We start from the raw sequence: 15,447 nt of genomic DNA on the forward strand, positions 1-15,447 counted from the left end.
AGAATAATGAAAGTGTCATGGGCTGCCAAAAGAACCAACAGATCTGTGCTGGAAGAAGTGCAGCCTGAGTGCTCCTTGGAGACCAGGATGGCCAAACTTCGTCTCTCATATTTCAGACATATTGTTAGGAGGGACCAGTCACTGGAGAAGGATATCATGTTTGGTAAGATGGAGGGTCAGAAAAAAAGAGGAAGACCCCCAATGAGATGGAATGGCAGAGTGGCAGCATCAATAAGGCCAAGCATAGCAACAATTGTGAGGTTGGCCCAGGATCAGGCAGTGTTTTGTTCTGTTGTATATAGGGTTGCTATGAGTCAGGACGGGCTCAATGGCACCTAACAACAACAACAACGGACTCTTAAGAACATACTGTTGTTGTTTAGTGTCATCGAGTTGGTTGCAACTCATAGTGATCCTGCATAGGGTTTCCAAGGAACAGCTGGTGGGTTTGAACCACCAGCAGTCCAGTGCGTATCCTACAGCACCACACCAGGAGTTTTGCTAGTACATATTAAAGTTCTCGAATAAAACTATAGGTGTTTTGTGACACTGCAGGTTAAGCATTATGCTGCTAACTGCAAGGTTGGTGGTTTAAACCCTCTAGCCATTCCTCCAAAGAAAGATGACGCTGCCTACTCCCATAAAGATGTAGTCCCAGAAACCCTAGGGTCATTATGAATTGGAATTGACTTGATGACAGTGGATTTTCTTTTTGTTGCTTTTCTTTTCTTTCTTTTTTTTTTTTTTATTAATTAAAAGTATATACCAAAAATAAAAAGTATATACAGGTGTTGACCCATCAAACTTTGACATAATATTTTAGCTATCCTGTCTTCATGCCCAAGGCAACAAGTGTTGACAGATACTGATTTTTAGATGCTGACTTATGATTGTAAGGGGTAGTTCTGAGTCATTACTAAAACACTACTGCAGATTCTAACAGGAGTCACAGGACACTACATACTTTTGAGTTTTGCTGCCGGCCATGGAGATGCTAACCAGGAGCAATTTATATCCCTGAACTTTGCTAAACTTCTCTATTCACTGCAGAAGCATTTTAGTGAATTTTGGGGGATTTTCTATAGACAGGATCATGTTTTGTATAAATTTAATACTTGATATTCATTATGATTTGTTTTCTGGCCCAGAATATTGTTTGCCCTAGTAAACGTTCTCTAAGCATATGGCAAGAGTATGTGTTCTATTGTTGGATGGATTTAAATGTCCAGTCAGGTTTATAGAGGGTCTTGTTAAATGCAGTTGAGTTAATTCCCACCCATCTCCACCCTGTAGAGGGTTTCCCAGGAGCAGCTGGTAAGTTTGAACTCCCAACATTGTGGTTCAAACCAACCTTATGGTTGAGTGATTACCCTATGCATACCAGGACTCCTCTATCATAGTAAGTCAATAAATATTGCTACAAAATCATAGAACCATTTATGAAACAAAAATATCAAAATGTGAAGCTACTGTTTCTCAACAAAATCTCCATCTAGGTCTATACACTTCTCAAGGTGATGTCTCCATCTCTCTATCTTTCCCCAAAGAATTCTGTGCTCTTCAATTTATATCACATCAAAATGGCAGCTTTGGTATACTTGAGGAACTCAAATCATGTTCCTTTAAAATGTTTTTTGAGTTTTAGGAATAGAAAATTGTCTGAAAGACAAAATTAGGACTGTACAGGGAATGGGATAAGGTTTCCCATTGAAATTCTTGTAGGACAGCCCTTGTTAACTTCAAAGGACGAGCAGGAAAAGAATTTCTTGGCATACCTTTCCTGGCCTTTTTCCTCACCAATGCAATTTTGACTTTTCCTAAAACTTATTCCTAATAAGCCACTGTGATTGTCCTGTGTCCTTCAAAAAATCTATCAAGATTACCTCTTTGGAGTGCCCAAGAAACAGCTGTCATCACCTTCTGAGCCAACTTCTCTGCCTTGAATATAACTGGCCCAACAGATGCTCTTGTGAGCCACTGTTTAGATTGGATTTTTTTTCCCTGAAGGTACCCTAACAAGGCTAAGACAAGTATGTTACTGAGAGAATTTACTTGCAGCTCTCCAATGATGGTAGAGACATGTATACATCTACTTTATTTGGTATCAACTCATGTATGTATAAACCAGAGTCCTAGAAGAAATACTTTGACTTACCTTCATATAAACATTTATGCACATAGTACCAGAGCTTTAAAATGTGTCACACAAAAAGCAAATGAAACAGACACTTGATTGTGATAGAAAGGAATGGGGAACCATGATTACAGAAAACTTGTAAGCTCGTCTTCAGCCTATAACTGAATGGAATACCTAAAAGGGGTTCTAGAATTTGCCCATTGAAATACGCCTCTTGCAAAGCCTTCGCAGAGTATAGGACCTTAGGTGGAATTCTGAGTCCCATCCAGAACCTTATGACATTCTCACAACAAGGACAAGAAGACCACCCTGGAACAGCTAAAGCAACAGAAGATACATCTCCAAAGAAAGATCATCAGGAAAAACTGGCAATATGATTGGCTACTACAAGAATAAGCAAGCTGTTTGCCAGGTAACCATCAAGGCAAGCAATCAAGTTCCTTCAGGACAAACTCCCCTCTAAGACTGAAACTCAAAGGGAACACATGAACAGACATGTAAGCTTGCTGGCGATCATATTGGTCTACTGGTGAGTGGAAAATGCAGCAATGAAGAAATGGGCTGAGTTCAACCACACTCCATTGTCTTCTGTTGACCTGGAGATGAGAGAGAGAAGAGGAAGGGCTGATTGGACTAAAGTGTGGTGAAACCTGGAGACACCTGAGCCCATGGACAAGGACATAGCCACAGAGGGCTAGAGCTGAGAGTGAAGCATCCAGCTGATATGAAATGAGGGGTGAGGCACAAGAACCCCCAAACTTGCAGACAGTACCCATTTGACCTAGCCTTGATGGCTTGATAATCAGAACCTGACTAGAGCAAGATTACAAAAAAAAAATTTTTTTTAATTTTTTTTGATAAAGGAAACAAGGGTAAATTGCTACAATTTGATGAACTTGACCTATACTCATGGAGGTAGTAACTCTAAATACCAACAGAGAGGGAAGGAGACTTCACATCAAGTATCAATGCTATCCCCTATGTACATAGGGTAGATAGGGATGGGCAACTTAGACACTGGCTACCTAAAATGAGGGGGCGATAAAGGCACAAAGTGTATGGCTTACAAGGTTTCAAGAGGGAGTTTAGTTTAAGAGTATGGGGGGGAAGAAAGAGTCACCACTGAATAGTTTCCATCTTGTGTCTGGTGAAAAGGGATGGGGATAAGATTCATATGATTAAATAGTTAATAATTGCTATCATGACTAATTGCAACTGTCACAATTGTAAAGGTAAAAGTTTTGTGACAAAAACAGGGGAGTGGTTAAATTTACAGTCCAGAAACAGAGGATCCTAGGACCATCAAGGGAGAAGCGCACAAGCAGAATGGGGGACCTTATCCAGAGCAGCAGTGACGCCATAGACGTCAGGCAGAGATGGGGTCATAGAGAAGGAGGGGAGCAGGTGAGGACTCTAGATTCATGGAAAGAAAGGGACTAAGAGTTGGTGGTCAGGAAGCAGACTTGCAGAATGTGCCCTTTGGAGGTGTAAATTATTATATATGCCTGAATATTTAGTTGTTTTTTTTCTAAAAAGCTAAAGTGCATATAGAGAAATACTATTAACTGACAGTATATGGAGGGGATTATAATCATCGTAATGAAACAAGGTGTATGATTTGTTGAATGTAAAACTGATGATCTGCCCTGTGAACTTTCATTTGATCCACAATAAAAACCTTAAAAAAAAAAAAAAAAAAGGCAATTGAAAGGAAAAACAGACAAATCCACATTAGAAAATTCAATCTCCTCCTCCAAATAACTGCTTTAAAAAAAAAAAAAAAGCAACAGAAAATCAGTAAGGATTTATAAATCTGTTTAGATTGTTTACACTAACGTGGTTGTTTGATTGGGTTTTAATCTTCCATTTGATTATGTATCCCAATGCTTTGTTGTTTTGTTTTTCCTTCTTTTCCATCTTCTTTTTGAATTAAAATGTTTCATGATTTCAGTATATCTTATTTGATGGCCTGTTAATTCTAAACCTTTGTGTTGTTACATCTGTTATTGTTTTAGAATTTATACTATCCATAAATAACTTGCGACAGTCTACTTTTAAGTAATAGTCTAGTACTTTACGAACAGTATAAAAAGGTTACTACAACAGACCTCCACTTCTTCCTTATCAGCCTGTTATTGCTGTCATACTTTTTATTTCTGTGTATGTATAAAACTCACAGCACAGTTATTATTATTTTTTATTTAAACCATCAATTTCTTTGAAAAATATTTCAATAATAAGAAAAAACATGCACCTATTTGAGCATGTTGTTACAATATCTATATACTTTCCATTTGTTTGTTTAGATGTCTGTCTATTTCGAGTTGGGATTATTTTCCTTCTGACTGAAGAGTTCCTTTAATATTTCTGATTGTGCAGCTGTGGTGATGATGAAGGTTTTCATCTGCCATGTGTTTGAAATATTCTTTATTTTTTTCCATGAGGGTATAGAAGTATCAGTTTGGTTTTTCTTTATTCCTTTCAAAACTTTCAAGTTGTTACTATACTATCTTCTGGCTTCCGTTGTCCCCAAAGAGAAGTCTACTCTTACTATTATCTTTAGTCTCTGTACTCATGTGTCATTTCCTCTGGCTACTTTTAGGATTTGTGTTTTGCAGCAATTTATTTATTTTGCATTTGAGAATATTTTCTTCAAGTTCCTTGTTCTTTGGCCTATAAGCCTCTTATAACTGTGGGTTATAAAAACCCATTGCCACGGAGTGAATTCTGACTCACTGCAAACCAATCCTACAGTGCCACACCAGAGCTCAGGATATACTGGAAAGATCTAAAAACAGTGACACAAACAGGCTCATGCAACTTATATTCACTGCAGCACTATTTACAATAGCCAAAAGGCGGAAACAGCGCAAGTGTGTCTGACAGATGAATGGATTAAAAATATATAGTACAGACATACAATGCAATACTACACAACCTGCATAAACAATAATACATAAAGAACAATGTAGTCACTGTACATATAACAACATGGAGGGATCTAGACAACATTATATTGAGTGAAATAAAACAATCACAAAAGGATAAATACTGTATGACCTCACTTATGCGAACATAGAAGAACGAGTAAATAGATACATAGAGACCAATATTATTAGTGGTAAACTGAAGTGGAAAGGAGGAGGGAGAGATACAATTATTCTCTGAGAAGTAACAGGTTTATATTTATGGTGATAGGAAAATTGGAATCAATTATGGTTGCACGACTAGATATGTGTAAGCTGACATCATCACTAAGTGCTGTGGTTGTTAAGTACTGTCAAGTCAGTTCTGACTCACAGCAACTCTGTAGAGCATTTCCAAGAGAGGATGGTGGATTGGAACTCTTGACCTTGTGGTTAACAGTCAGTGCTTACCCTACAGTGCCACATCAGGACTCATAAGTTATACACCAGAAAAAGGATAAAATGGTAAATATTGTGTTATTAATAATCACAACAGAAGCACAACTCAAAATAAATACATAAATAAAAGAAGTTAAAGTTGTTGATACTACTTAAGTACATCCAAACACCTGATGGGATTAGTTCTCTTGGTTCTAAGAGTAGGACTGTCCAATCAACTGGCCTAATACTGTTTTTAGGGTTAATGTTCCCCTCCCTAGTTCAGTGAGTAGCACCAGAGGTCTTAGAAACTTGCAAGTGACCATCCAAGGTACAATGATTGGTCTCTATTCCCCTGGATCAGAAGAGGAAGAAGGAAGGGACTCAGGAATCAGAGAAGGCCTAACCATCTGCATCAAGGAGTCAACAGATGGAATCCTGATCTAAAGGAAGTAAAGATGTAGAAAAGAATTTCAAATTCTTACAGATTTACTGGACCTACTGAGATTGGAAGAACACCTAAGTTATTGCTCTGATAGATTCATAAGCTGAAGTCATCTTAAAACTAAACAACTGTTTTGTGAAATTCATTTTTTTAAAAAAGTTCACTGTAAGCATCATGCTCTTTGAAAGAATTATCTTTATGAGATCAAATTACGAACAGTAACTCTACAGCACAGATGAGAAGTGTAGGAAGTAGTGAGTTTCAGTCAATGGTAGTAAAACAATATGGGTAAACACAGCAAGAATATGATATAACGTGAGTATATGTATAAATTGATGGATGAATGTATGTTCTGGTGTGTATGTTTTCATTTCACTAGACATAAAATATGCCCTGGAAGTTTCATGAACAAGTATTGCTTCTATTGTGTTTCTACTACTCCGTGGTTTATCTTTATTGTAACTCATCATGCTATAGCAAAATAATCTCTGTCTAACTCATTAACAATACTTCTTTTGATCAGGGAATATGGACTGATAATTTTTGTTTTACCCAGCAAGTTCAAGTGACCAGAATACAATGGAATTTCAATACATGCTTCATGGATAAACAGAGTGGGGGAAAACAAATTTCCATGTGAATAGCCCATAAGCAAGAGTGAAAATCTCTGAGAGTAAACTATGAAGATTACAAGTTGGGAAGAAAGATACTGAGGAAAAGTGATGTCAAGGAGGTAGACAGGATTAATAGGGAATCAAGAATAATATTTTGCACAGTAAGAACTCAGAAAAGTAGACTAATGAAGAAAAATCACTAATGAAGAAAAAATAATTGGTTCAGAACAGCTGACATATATTTGCGTTGTCATCAATACTTATAGTAAACATCAAGAATATGTTGTTTCATGCAAAAAAATAACACATTTTGATATAAAGTCACATTAAAATAATTACTTCAATGTGATAGTACTAAAAGTTTAAGTGTCGGTTTAATATGTTGAAAGGAAACATTTCAGGTTTGTTATTCTCAGAATTAAAATGTTAGGGTATATAACAAAACAATATCAAAAGGAATTAAACATTTATTGATCATGCTAAGGTCAACACACAAAAGCTCACTTAGGTCTTATAATGACCTTATAAGGTAGATGGGTGGGTGGGTGGTGGTGGTGTACCACTGAGTTGGTTTTGACTCATGGAGACCCTGTGTAGGGTTTCCTAAGCTGTGAATCTTTACGTGAGCAGAAAGGCTTATCTTTCTCCCGAGGAACACCTGGTGGACCTGACACCTTGAGGTTAGAGCCTGCCTCATAATCCATCCTTTCAGATAGGTTTGGGGAATGGAAGCTTTCTTGTTAGAATCTATAGTTTGCCATAAGAATCTGGATTTTCTCCAATGGTCTGTAAATTCCGAGACCTGTAAAGCAGTGAACTTTTCAATAGATGCCATTTTATAAATACAATTTTCCTGACTTACAGCATCTTTTGTTGGGTGTTTAAATACTGTAACAGGTCCAGTATCTTATTCCAGACATGTTCTAGGAATTCAAAACAGCTGCCTCTTCAAGGAGTATTCAAGACTTATAAGATTCCTAGCATGGTTTCATATCAGAATGGATGAGTAAGTTGTCATGAGATCAAAAGTAAAAAATAGAAACAAAAAAGAACAAACACTTACATTGTGCTAAATACTTAGTCTCACATAATTCTTATGAGACAAATTCTCTTTGCAGGTAAGAAATAAGAGCCTGAGAAGGTGAGTATTTTGTCCAACATCAAATACAGTGGTGAAACCTGGAACCAAGTCTATTTGAATCATTCCATGACTCATTTTCTATAAAATGTGAATGAATATTTTCATAAAAAATAACAATGATAATATAATCATTTTATAACTGCTAGAATAACCTTTCCCTAAATGTCTGGACAAGTAGAAATAACTGCTTAGGGATCTCTTTTCTATATTGGCAAGTGTGGTATGGTAGAAAATGCCAATAATTTTTAGGCATACAGCCTGTTTTCTAGTCCTGGTTACACTAGCTACCTTGATGTTCAATATCTGACAAGTCAATTATCTTCTCAAAGTCTCAATTCCTTCACTTCTAAAAATGAAGAGATTTTTTTTTTTAAAGACATTTTAATGAGCATGTTGTTAGGACCAAATCAGGTTACAGAAAGTACTTTCGTAAACTACATTGTGACAAGTCCTAATTACTATTATTGTTACTACTAATAACACTGACGGAAAAGTATGGTTAGTCAGAATACACCCTAGATTTTATTCTCATGGATAAGAAATTTCTAAAGTTACATAATAATAGGGGGCTTCAAAAAGTCCTTGGAAAAATTCTATATCTGTCAATTCCATTTTCTCCACGAACTTCTTGACGTCCCATCTTGTAACAATCAATAAAAATTTAGTAAAGAGATGTCAAGAAAGTAAGACCTCAAGAATTACACAAGAGAAACTCACAGATTAATATACTTTTTGATTTCTACTTGTTAACTTTAAAAATACTGAACAATGAAAAAATGTTGCGACTGAATTAGAAAGCTTGGTACTGACAAAGATGCAGTATCTCATAGACATACAAAGCTAAGTGAACCTCATGGTGAAGTGACAGACTGACATAAAGGCTCTTTTCCAAAAGATGCTAGATGTTAGAACATCTCAACAGGAGTCGTCCCTAGGAAGACTAGCTAGACTGAAGATGTCCAAGCTTTGGCTATCTTAAAACACAATCTCATGTGATGTCTTTCATTGTGGATAACTACTGGCAAGAGACTTCAAAGAAGTTTACATGATTCACAACCCAATGTATTTCTTATTCAAGAACATTAAGACTATAATTTGTAGACAGGTGATGCTTAGAATAGAGCCAAGACTACCAAACAACATTATTCTTACAAGTTTATTTAAACTAACTTCAAATTATACCCTTTTTTCTTATCCATTGCTTTCTTCACATCAGAACATTCAGAATGAGCAGTTACATAACAAAACAGAGATTAATGGGAACATAGATGCAATATATAGAAAACACTTACTTTAATTCTCTGTCCCTCCTGTCTTGCTTTGCTATTTAACTGCTTCATCTTGTGTTTTGTACCTGAGATCAAGAGGCATAAAATACTATTTCAAAATTTGTGTGTCCTTACTAATTATTGCAGTTGAACTCCTAGTAGCTATAAAACCTACACCCTTTTCCTCCCCTTCAATAACAAAAACAACAGCAAAAAATTAACAATCTAGAGAAGGTCTACTCTAAAAAAAGTAACACTAAACGTTATTTTTCCATCAATGCTGACAAATGGAGGAAAATGAGTTTTATTTAAAACAAAAAACATCAAAACTATTTTCTTTATTATTTTACTCACAAAACTAGATTTTCCCACTTATAAGGGAAAATATTAAAATCAAGAAATCTGGTCACTGAAAAACACAACCAGAACTAATGACAAAGTCTAACTAAAGCACACAGAGTTTCATCAATCTGAGGGGCGAGTGAGTCTACATGATTTTGTACCTCGCATCACCTAGCTGTGTCAGCTTTCTTCTTTTCCTTCATGATATTGCTCTCCGTTCCATTACTTTGCAATCTTGCTCCTCCCACTCTAACTGCCAATACATCATAAATGGACCAGTGCCGTTAATATCTTAACCTGACATTCTGTTTCCTGTCACTCCTCTACTTTGGATCTTAACACTACACAAATTTGAATAATTTAAAACAAAAACTGTGTTATTTTCTATATAAAAACCACATTTAATTAGACATCTAGTGCCCAAAGAACAGACTACACGTTTCTTGCAGTAATGTCACCTGCCTTATCGCACACTATTAACCTACAAATGAAGATGATTTACTATCTACTAAATTTTGTGATTTTGCGCCTTTCTATTGTGAATCCTCGAGTCCTGGCATGGCACTGTGGTTAATGCACTGGACAGTCAGTTTGAACTGCAAGTTGGATGCTTTAAGCTCACCAGCTGCTCCTCGGAGACCCCATACAGGGTCACTATGGGTCAGGACAGACTTAACAACACTTAACAACAACATTGTGAGTCCAGGTGTGGTGATGGAGGGTAAGCACTCAACCTGCAAGGTCGGTTTGAATTGCAAGGTTAACAGCTCAAACTCAGAAACCCTACACAGGATTGCTATGAGTTGGAATTGACTCGGTGGCACTAACAACAACTGTTCCTGCAGTCTTTGTGTGGATAAGCACTGGACAGCTAGTTGCAAGGCTGGGGTTCAAACCCACCAGCTGCTCCTTGGAAATATTATACAGGATAACTATGAGTCAGAATTGACTGGAAAATAGCAACAACTATGATCCTACTATTTTGTTCTTCAAAAAATTGCATTCCTTTCAACCCTATTCATACAAATATCCTCTGTCCTATAATAATTTGCTCTAACACTTCCTCTTCAATCAAGTCTTTCCTGATACCTTGTCTAAATAGTAATCAATGGAATTAATTATTTTTTGCCTAATGACAGCTTTTTCACTTGTATCTTAAAAAATTATTTTCCAGTTTTATAACCTATCTCTTTAGATAAATGCGACTTATAATTCTAACCATATTTCCTAAACTCTAAGATACATTTCTTTGCTTTTCAATATTTCAGAAACTGCGCTATCAAGTTGGTTTTTGACTCACGTGACCACATATGAAACAGCTATTGTTGTTAAGTGCCATGCAGTTGGTTTTAACACACAGTCACTTTATACAGGGTTTCTGGGGCTGTAAACCTTTATGGGTGAAGAAAGCCTCATCTTTCTCCTGCAGAGGAGCTGGTAGATTTGAACAGCTGACTTGCAGTTAGTAGTCCAACTTGTAACCCAATAAGCTACCAGAGCTCCTTGGTTGTTGGTAAGTACTGTCTAGTCAGTTCTGATTGCAGATCTTTACACATTTTCTAATATTTGGCTTTATCTTCTCGAGCTGATCTTGACATTTTCTTCCATTTACTTTAGCATCTCTACACTGGAGAGCTAGTTTCTGTGTCTCTTCTGACATCCATTTTGACTTTTTCCTTCTTTCTTGTCTTCTCAATGACTTTTTGCTTTCTTCATGTATCATGTTCTTGATGTCATTCCACAACTCTTCTGGTCTTCGGTCTTCAGAGTTTAATGTGTCAAATCTGTTCTTCAGATGATCTCTAAATCCATGTGGATATATTCAAGGTCATATTTTGGCTCCCATGTACTTGTTTTCATTTTCTTCAGCTTAGTTTGAATTTGCACATAAATAATTGATGGTCTGTACCACCAAAAAGGAAGAACACGCTCAGCATTTCTTAAGCTGGGGGAACTGAACAAAAAATTCAAGCCTTGACTTTCATTATTGAAAGATTCTCTGACAAATTACTGAATGATGCAGAAAGCATCAAAAGAAGATGGAAGAACTACACAGAGTCACTGTACCAAAAGGAAATGGTTAATGTTCAACCGTTTCAGGAGGTAGCATATGATCAAGAGCCAATGATACTGAAGGAGGAAGTCCAAGGTGCATTGAAAGAATTGGCAAAGAACAAGGCACCAGAAATTAATCAGATAAAAATTGAAATCTTTCAAGAAAGTGAGGAGACACAGGAGGCACTCACTCATCTCTGACAAGAAATTTGGAAGACAACTATCTGGCCGACTGATTGGAAGAGATCCATATCTGTGTCCATTCCAAAGAGAGGTGACCCAATGAAATGCAGAAATCATAGGACAATCTCTTTGATATCCCATGCAAGTAAAGTTCTGCTAAAAGTACACAGAAACAGATATAATCATACATTGACAGAGAACTTCCAGAGGTTCAAGCCGGATTCAGAAGAGGCCACGGAATGAGGGATATCATTGTTAATGTCTGATGAAAACAGAGAATATCAGAAAGATGTTTACCTGTGCTTTACTGACTACACAAAGGCTTTTGATTATGTTGATCATGACAAGCTATGGGCAACATTGCAAAGTATGAGTATTCCGGTCCACTTAACTGTGCTAATGAGGACTCTGTACCTGGACCAAGAGGCAGTTGTTCAAACAGAGCATGGGAACACTGAATGATTTAAAATTAAGAAAGGTGTGCGACACAGTTGTATTCTTTCACCATACTTATTCAACCTGTATGCTGAGCAAATAACCTGAGAAGCTAGTTTATATGAAGACAAACGTGGCATCAGGATTGGAGGAAGGCTCATTCACAACCTGCAACATGCAGATAATACAACGTTGCTTGCTGAAAGTGAAGAGGACCTAAAACATTTACTGATAAAGATCAAAGAACACAGCCTTCAGTATGGATTACATCTCAATGTAAAGAAAACAAAAATCCTCACCACTGGACCAATAAACAATATACTTATCAACGTAGAAAAGATTGAAGTTGTCAAGGACTTCATTCTTCTTGGATCAACTGTCAACACTCATGGAAGAAGCAGTCAAGAAAGCAAACGACTTATTGCATTAGGCAAATCTGCTGCACAAAGCCTTTTAAAGTGTTGAAGAGCAAAGATGTCAGTTTGAGGAATAAGGTGCGCCTGACCCAAGCCATGGTATTTTCAGTAACCTCATATGCATGCATGAGAAAGCTGGACAGTGAATAAGGAAGACCGTAGAAGAATTGATGCTTTTGAGTATGGTGTTGGAGGAGAATACTGAAAGTGCCATGGGCTGCCAAAAGAACCAATAGATCTGTGTTGGAAGAAATGTTGCCAGAGTGCTCCTTGAGGCCAAGATGGCCAAATTTCGTCTCTTATACTTTGGACATATTGTCAGGAGGGACCAGTTGCTGGAGAAGGATATCATGTTTGGTAAGGTGAAGGCTCAGAGAATAAGAGGACCACCCCCAATAAGATGGATTGGCCAAGTAAGTGGCTTTGATGGACTCAAGTGTGGCAACAGTAGTGAGGTTAGCCCAGGATTGGGCAGTGTTTCGTTCTGCTGTGCATAAGGTTGCTATGAGTCGGTACCGACTCGATGGCACCTAACAACAACAACAGTCGGTTCTGACTCATAATGACCCCATGTATGGTTTTAGAGGAGCAGATGGTGAATTTGAACCACTGATCTTGTGGTTCAAACTGAACTCACAGTCCCATTGCTTTATCTCACAACACAACACCAAGACTTCTATGTTGTTGTTAAGTGCTGTCAAGTCAGTTCCAACTCTCTGCGACCCGTATAGGGTTTCCGAGGAGCAGCTGGTGAGCCTGAAACACCAATCTTGTAGTTCAGCTCAACTTTGCAGTCCAGCACATGAACTCACACCCCATGGCAGGGCTCCAAGGCCTCTATGTTGTTGTTGTTAGGTTGGTACCGTCTCATAGAGACCTTATGCACAGCAGAAGGAATTACTGCCCGATCCTGGGCCAGCCTCTATGTGCTGTGCAGTCGAGGCTGTAAATCTTCACGGGAGCAGAAAGCCTCATCTTTCTCCTGTGAAACAGCTGGTAGTTTCAAACTGCTGACCCTGAGGTTCTCAGTCCCATTCTTAACCACTAGGCTACCAGAGCTCCTTTATACTATGGAAAAGAACAAAGTCACCAGGTTCTCCCAAAACACCAGCCAATACAACCTTTCCAGGGGTCAGCATGACTTTCTTTCACTATGTATAGTTAGCATCTGAGGGGAACTAAGGCTCTATTATCTTGTATCTGATTATCTCACCAATGGCTCATTATTCATGAATGAAAAGATACTGAATACCTGCTAAGCATTAAGAGAGCATTACTAGCTCTGGTAGCATAGTGGTTACGAATCGGGCTGCGAACCGGAAGGTCAGCAGTTCGAAACTACCAGCTGCTCCACGGGAGAAAGATGAGGCGATCTGCTCCCGTAAAGATTTACAGCCTCGGAAACCCTATTCAGGGTCGCTATGGGTCGAAACCAACTCGACGGCACTTAACAACAACAACAACAACAACTATTGTAGGTGTTGGGTACCAGAGAGTCTGTTAAGACTCACAGGGACCCTGGTACAGGATTTTTGAGGCTGTAAATCTTTAGGGGAGTAGAAAACTTCATCTTTCTCCCATGGAGAGGCTGGTGGGCTCAAACCACTGACCTTGTGCTTCAAAGTTCACTGCTTCTCTTACAGAGTTCCTTTAGCCAGATCTGACTGAAATGGCCCAGAAGTTGAAATCTCATCCAGATAAGTTTATGGTCTGACTTGGTTTTCTAGAATCTGAAAGAGTCCTGGTGTGGTGCTATGGGTTACTGTGCTAGACTGCAAAGTTGGTTTGAACCTCAAGGTTGGTGGTTTAAGTTTACTAGCTGCTCCTCAATGGGTTGAAACCAACTCAAGGATACTTAACAACAACAATACTCTAGTTGAACTGATATTTTTTTTCCCCCTCATTCCAAGTCCCCAACCTATGGATTTATTTAACCCTTACAGGCTGGAGCAATGTTGTCTATAACTTGTCATAATCCACACAACAAAGCACAGATAAGTATCTTTCTGGTATTCTTTGCTTTCACTCAAGATCCATTTGACATCAGCAATGATATCCCTCATTCCATGTCCTCTTCTGAATCTGGCTTGAACCTCTGGAAGTTCTCTTGTACATCAATATATGATTGCAGCTATTTCTGTATTATCTTTAGCAAAAACTTACTTGCATGTGATAGTAATAATATTATCTGATGATTTCTGCATTCTGTTGGGTCACATTCCATTCTCTTTGGGATAGGAACAAATATGGATGTCTTCCAATTAGTTGGCCAGGTAGTTTTCTTTTTTTGATGCTTTCTGTATCATTGAAAATTTTGCCCATAGAATTCTTCAACATTCCAAACTGAGGCTTAAATTTTTTCTTCAGTACCCTTAGCTTGAGACACGCTGAGTGTGTTCCTCCCTTTTGGTTTTCTAACTCCAGGTCTTTGCTCATTTCGTTACAATATTTGACTCTGTCTGCTTGAGCTGATCTTATAAATTTTCTGTTTAGTTCTTTTAGCTCCTCATTTATTTCATTTGCTTTAGCAACTCTATGCTACAGAGCATTTTGGTCTTTTCCTTCTTTCTTATCTTCTAAATGGACCTTTTGCTTTCTTTCTGTACGATGCTCTTGATGTCATCTCACAACTCTTGCTAGTGAGGAACCTGTACCTAGACCAAGAGGCAGTTGTTCTAACAGAACAAGGGTATACCAAATGGTTTAAAATTAGGAAAGGTGTGTACTAGGATTGTACTCTTTTACCATACTTATTCAATCTGTATGCTAAGCAAATAATCTGAGAAGCTGGATTGTAGGAAGAAGAATGTGGCAGCAGGATTGGTGGAACACTCATCAACAATTTGAGATATGCAGATGATACAACTTTGCTTGCTAAAAGCAAGGAGAACTTAAAATACTGATAAAGATCAAAGATTCCAGCCTTCAGTATGGGTTGCATCTCAATGTAAAGAAAACAAAAATCCTCACAACTGGACCAATTAAAAATATCCATATAAAAGAGCTCTGGTAGCAAAGTGGTTTCTAATCGGGCTGCGAACCTCAAGGTCAGCAGTTTGAAACTATT

General features: G+C 37.8%; 1 protein-coding gene across 5 annotated transcripts in view; it reads right to left on the bottom strand.

The window, feature by feature from the left end:
- Positions 1 to 15,447, bottom strand: part of TCF12 (transcription factor 12) — a 429,352-nt gene that overhangs the window by 258,394 nt on the left and 155,511 nt on the right. Inside the window, exon 4 of one of the 5 annotated variants that reach the window (XM_006831612.1) lies at positions 8,974 to 9,035. The exons of the other annotated variants lie outside the window; for them this stretch is intronic. Coding sequence (XP_006831675.1) covers positions 8,974 to 9,035 — 62 coding nt within the window. The remainder of the gene's footprint in view (positions 1 to 8,973; positions 9,036 to 15,447) is intronic. 5 annotated transcript variants of the gene reach the window in all.

The sequence above is a fragment of the Chrysochloris asiatica genome, unplaced genomic scaffold (genome assembly GCF_000296735.1).
Source record: "Chrysochloris asiatica unplaced genomic scaffold, ChrAsi1.0 scaffold00004, whole genome shotgun sequence".
Lineage (NCBI taxonomy): Eukaryota > Metazoa > Chordata > Mammalia > Afrosoricida > Chrysochloridae > Chrysochloris > Chrysochloris asiatica.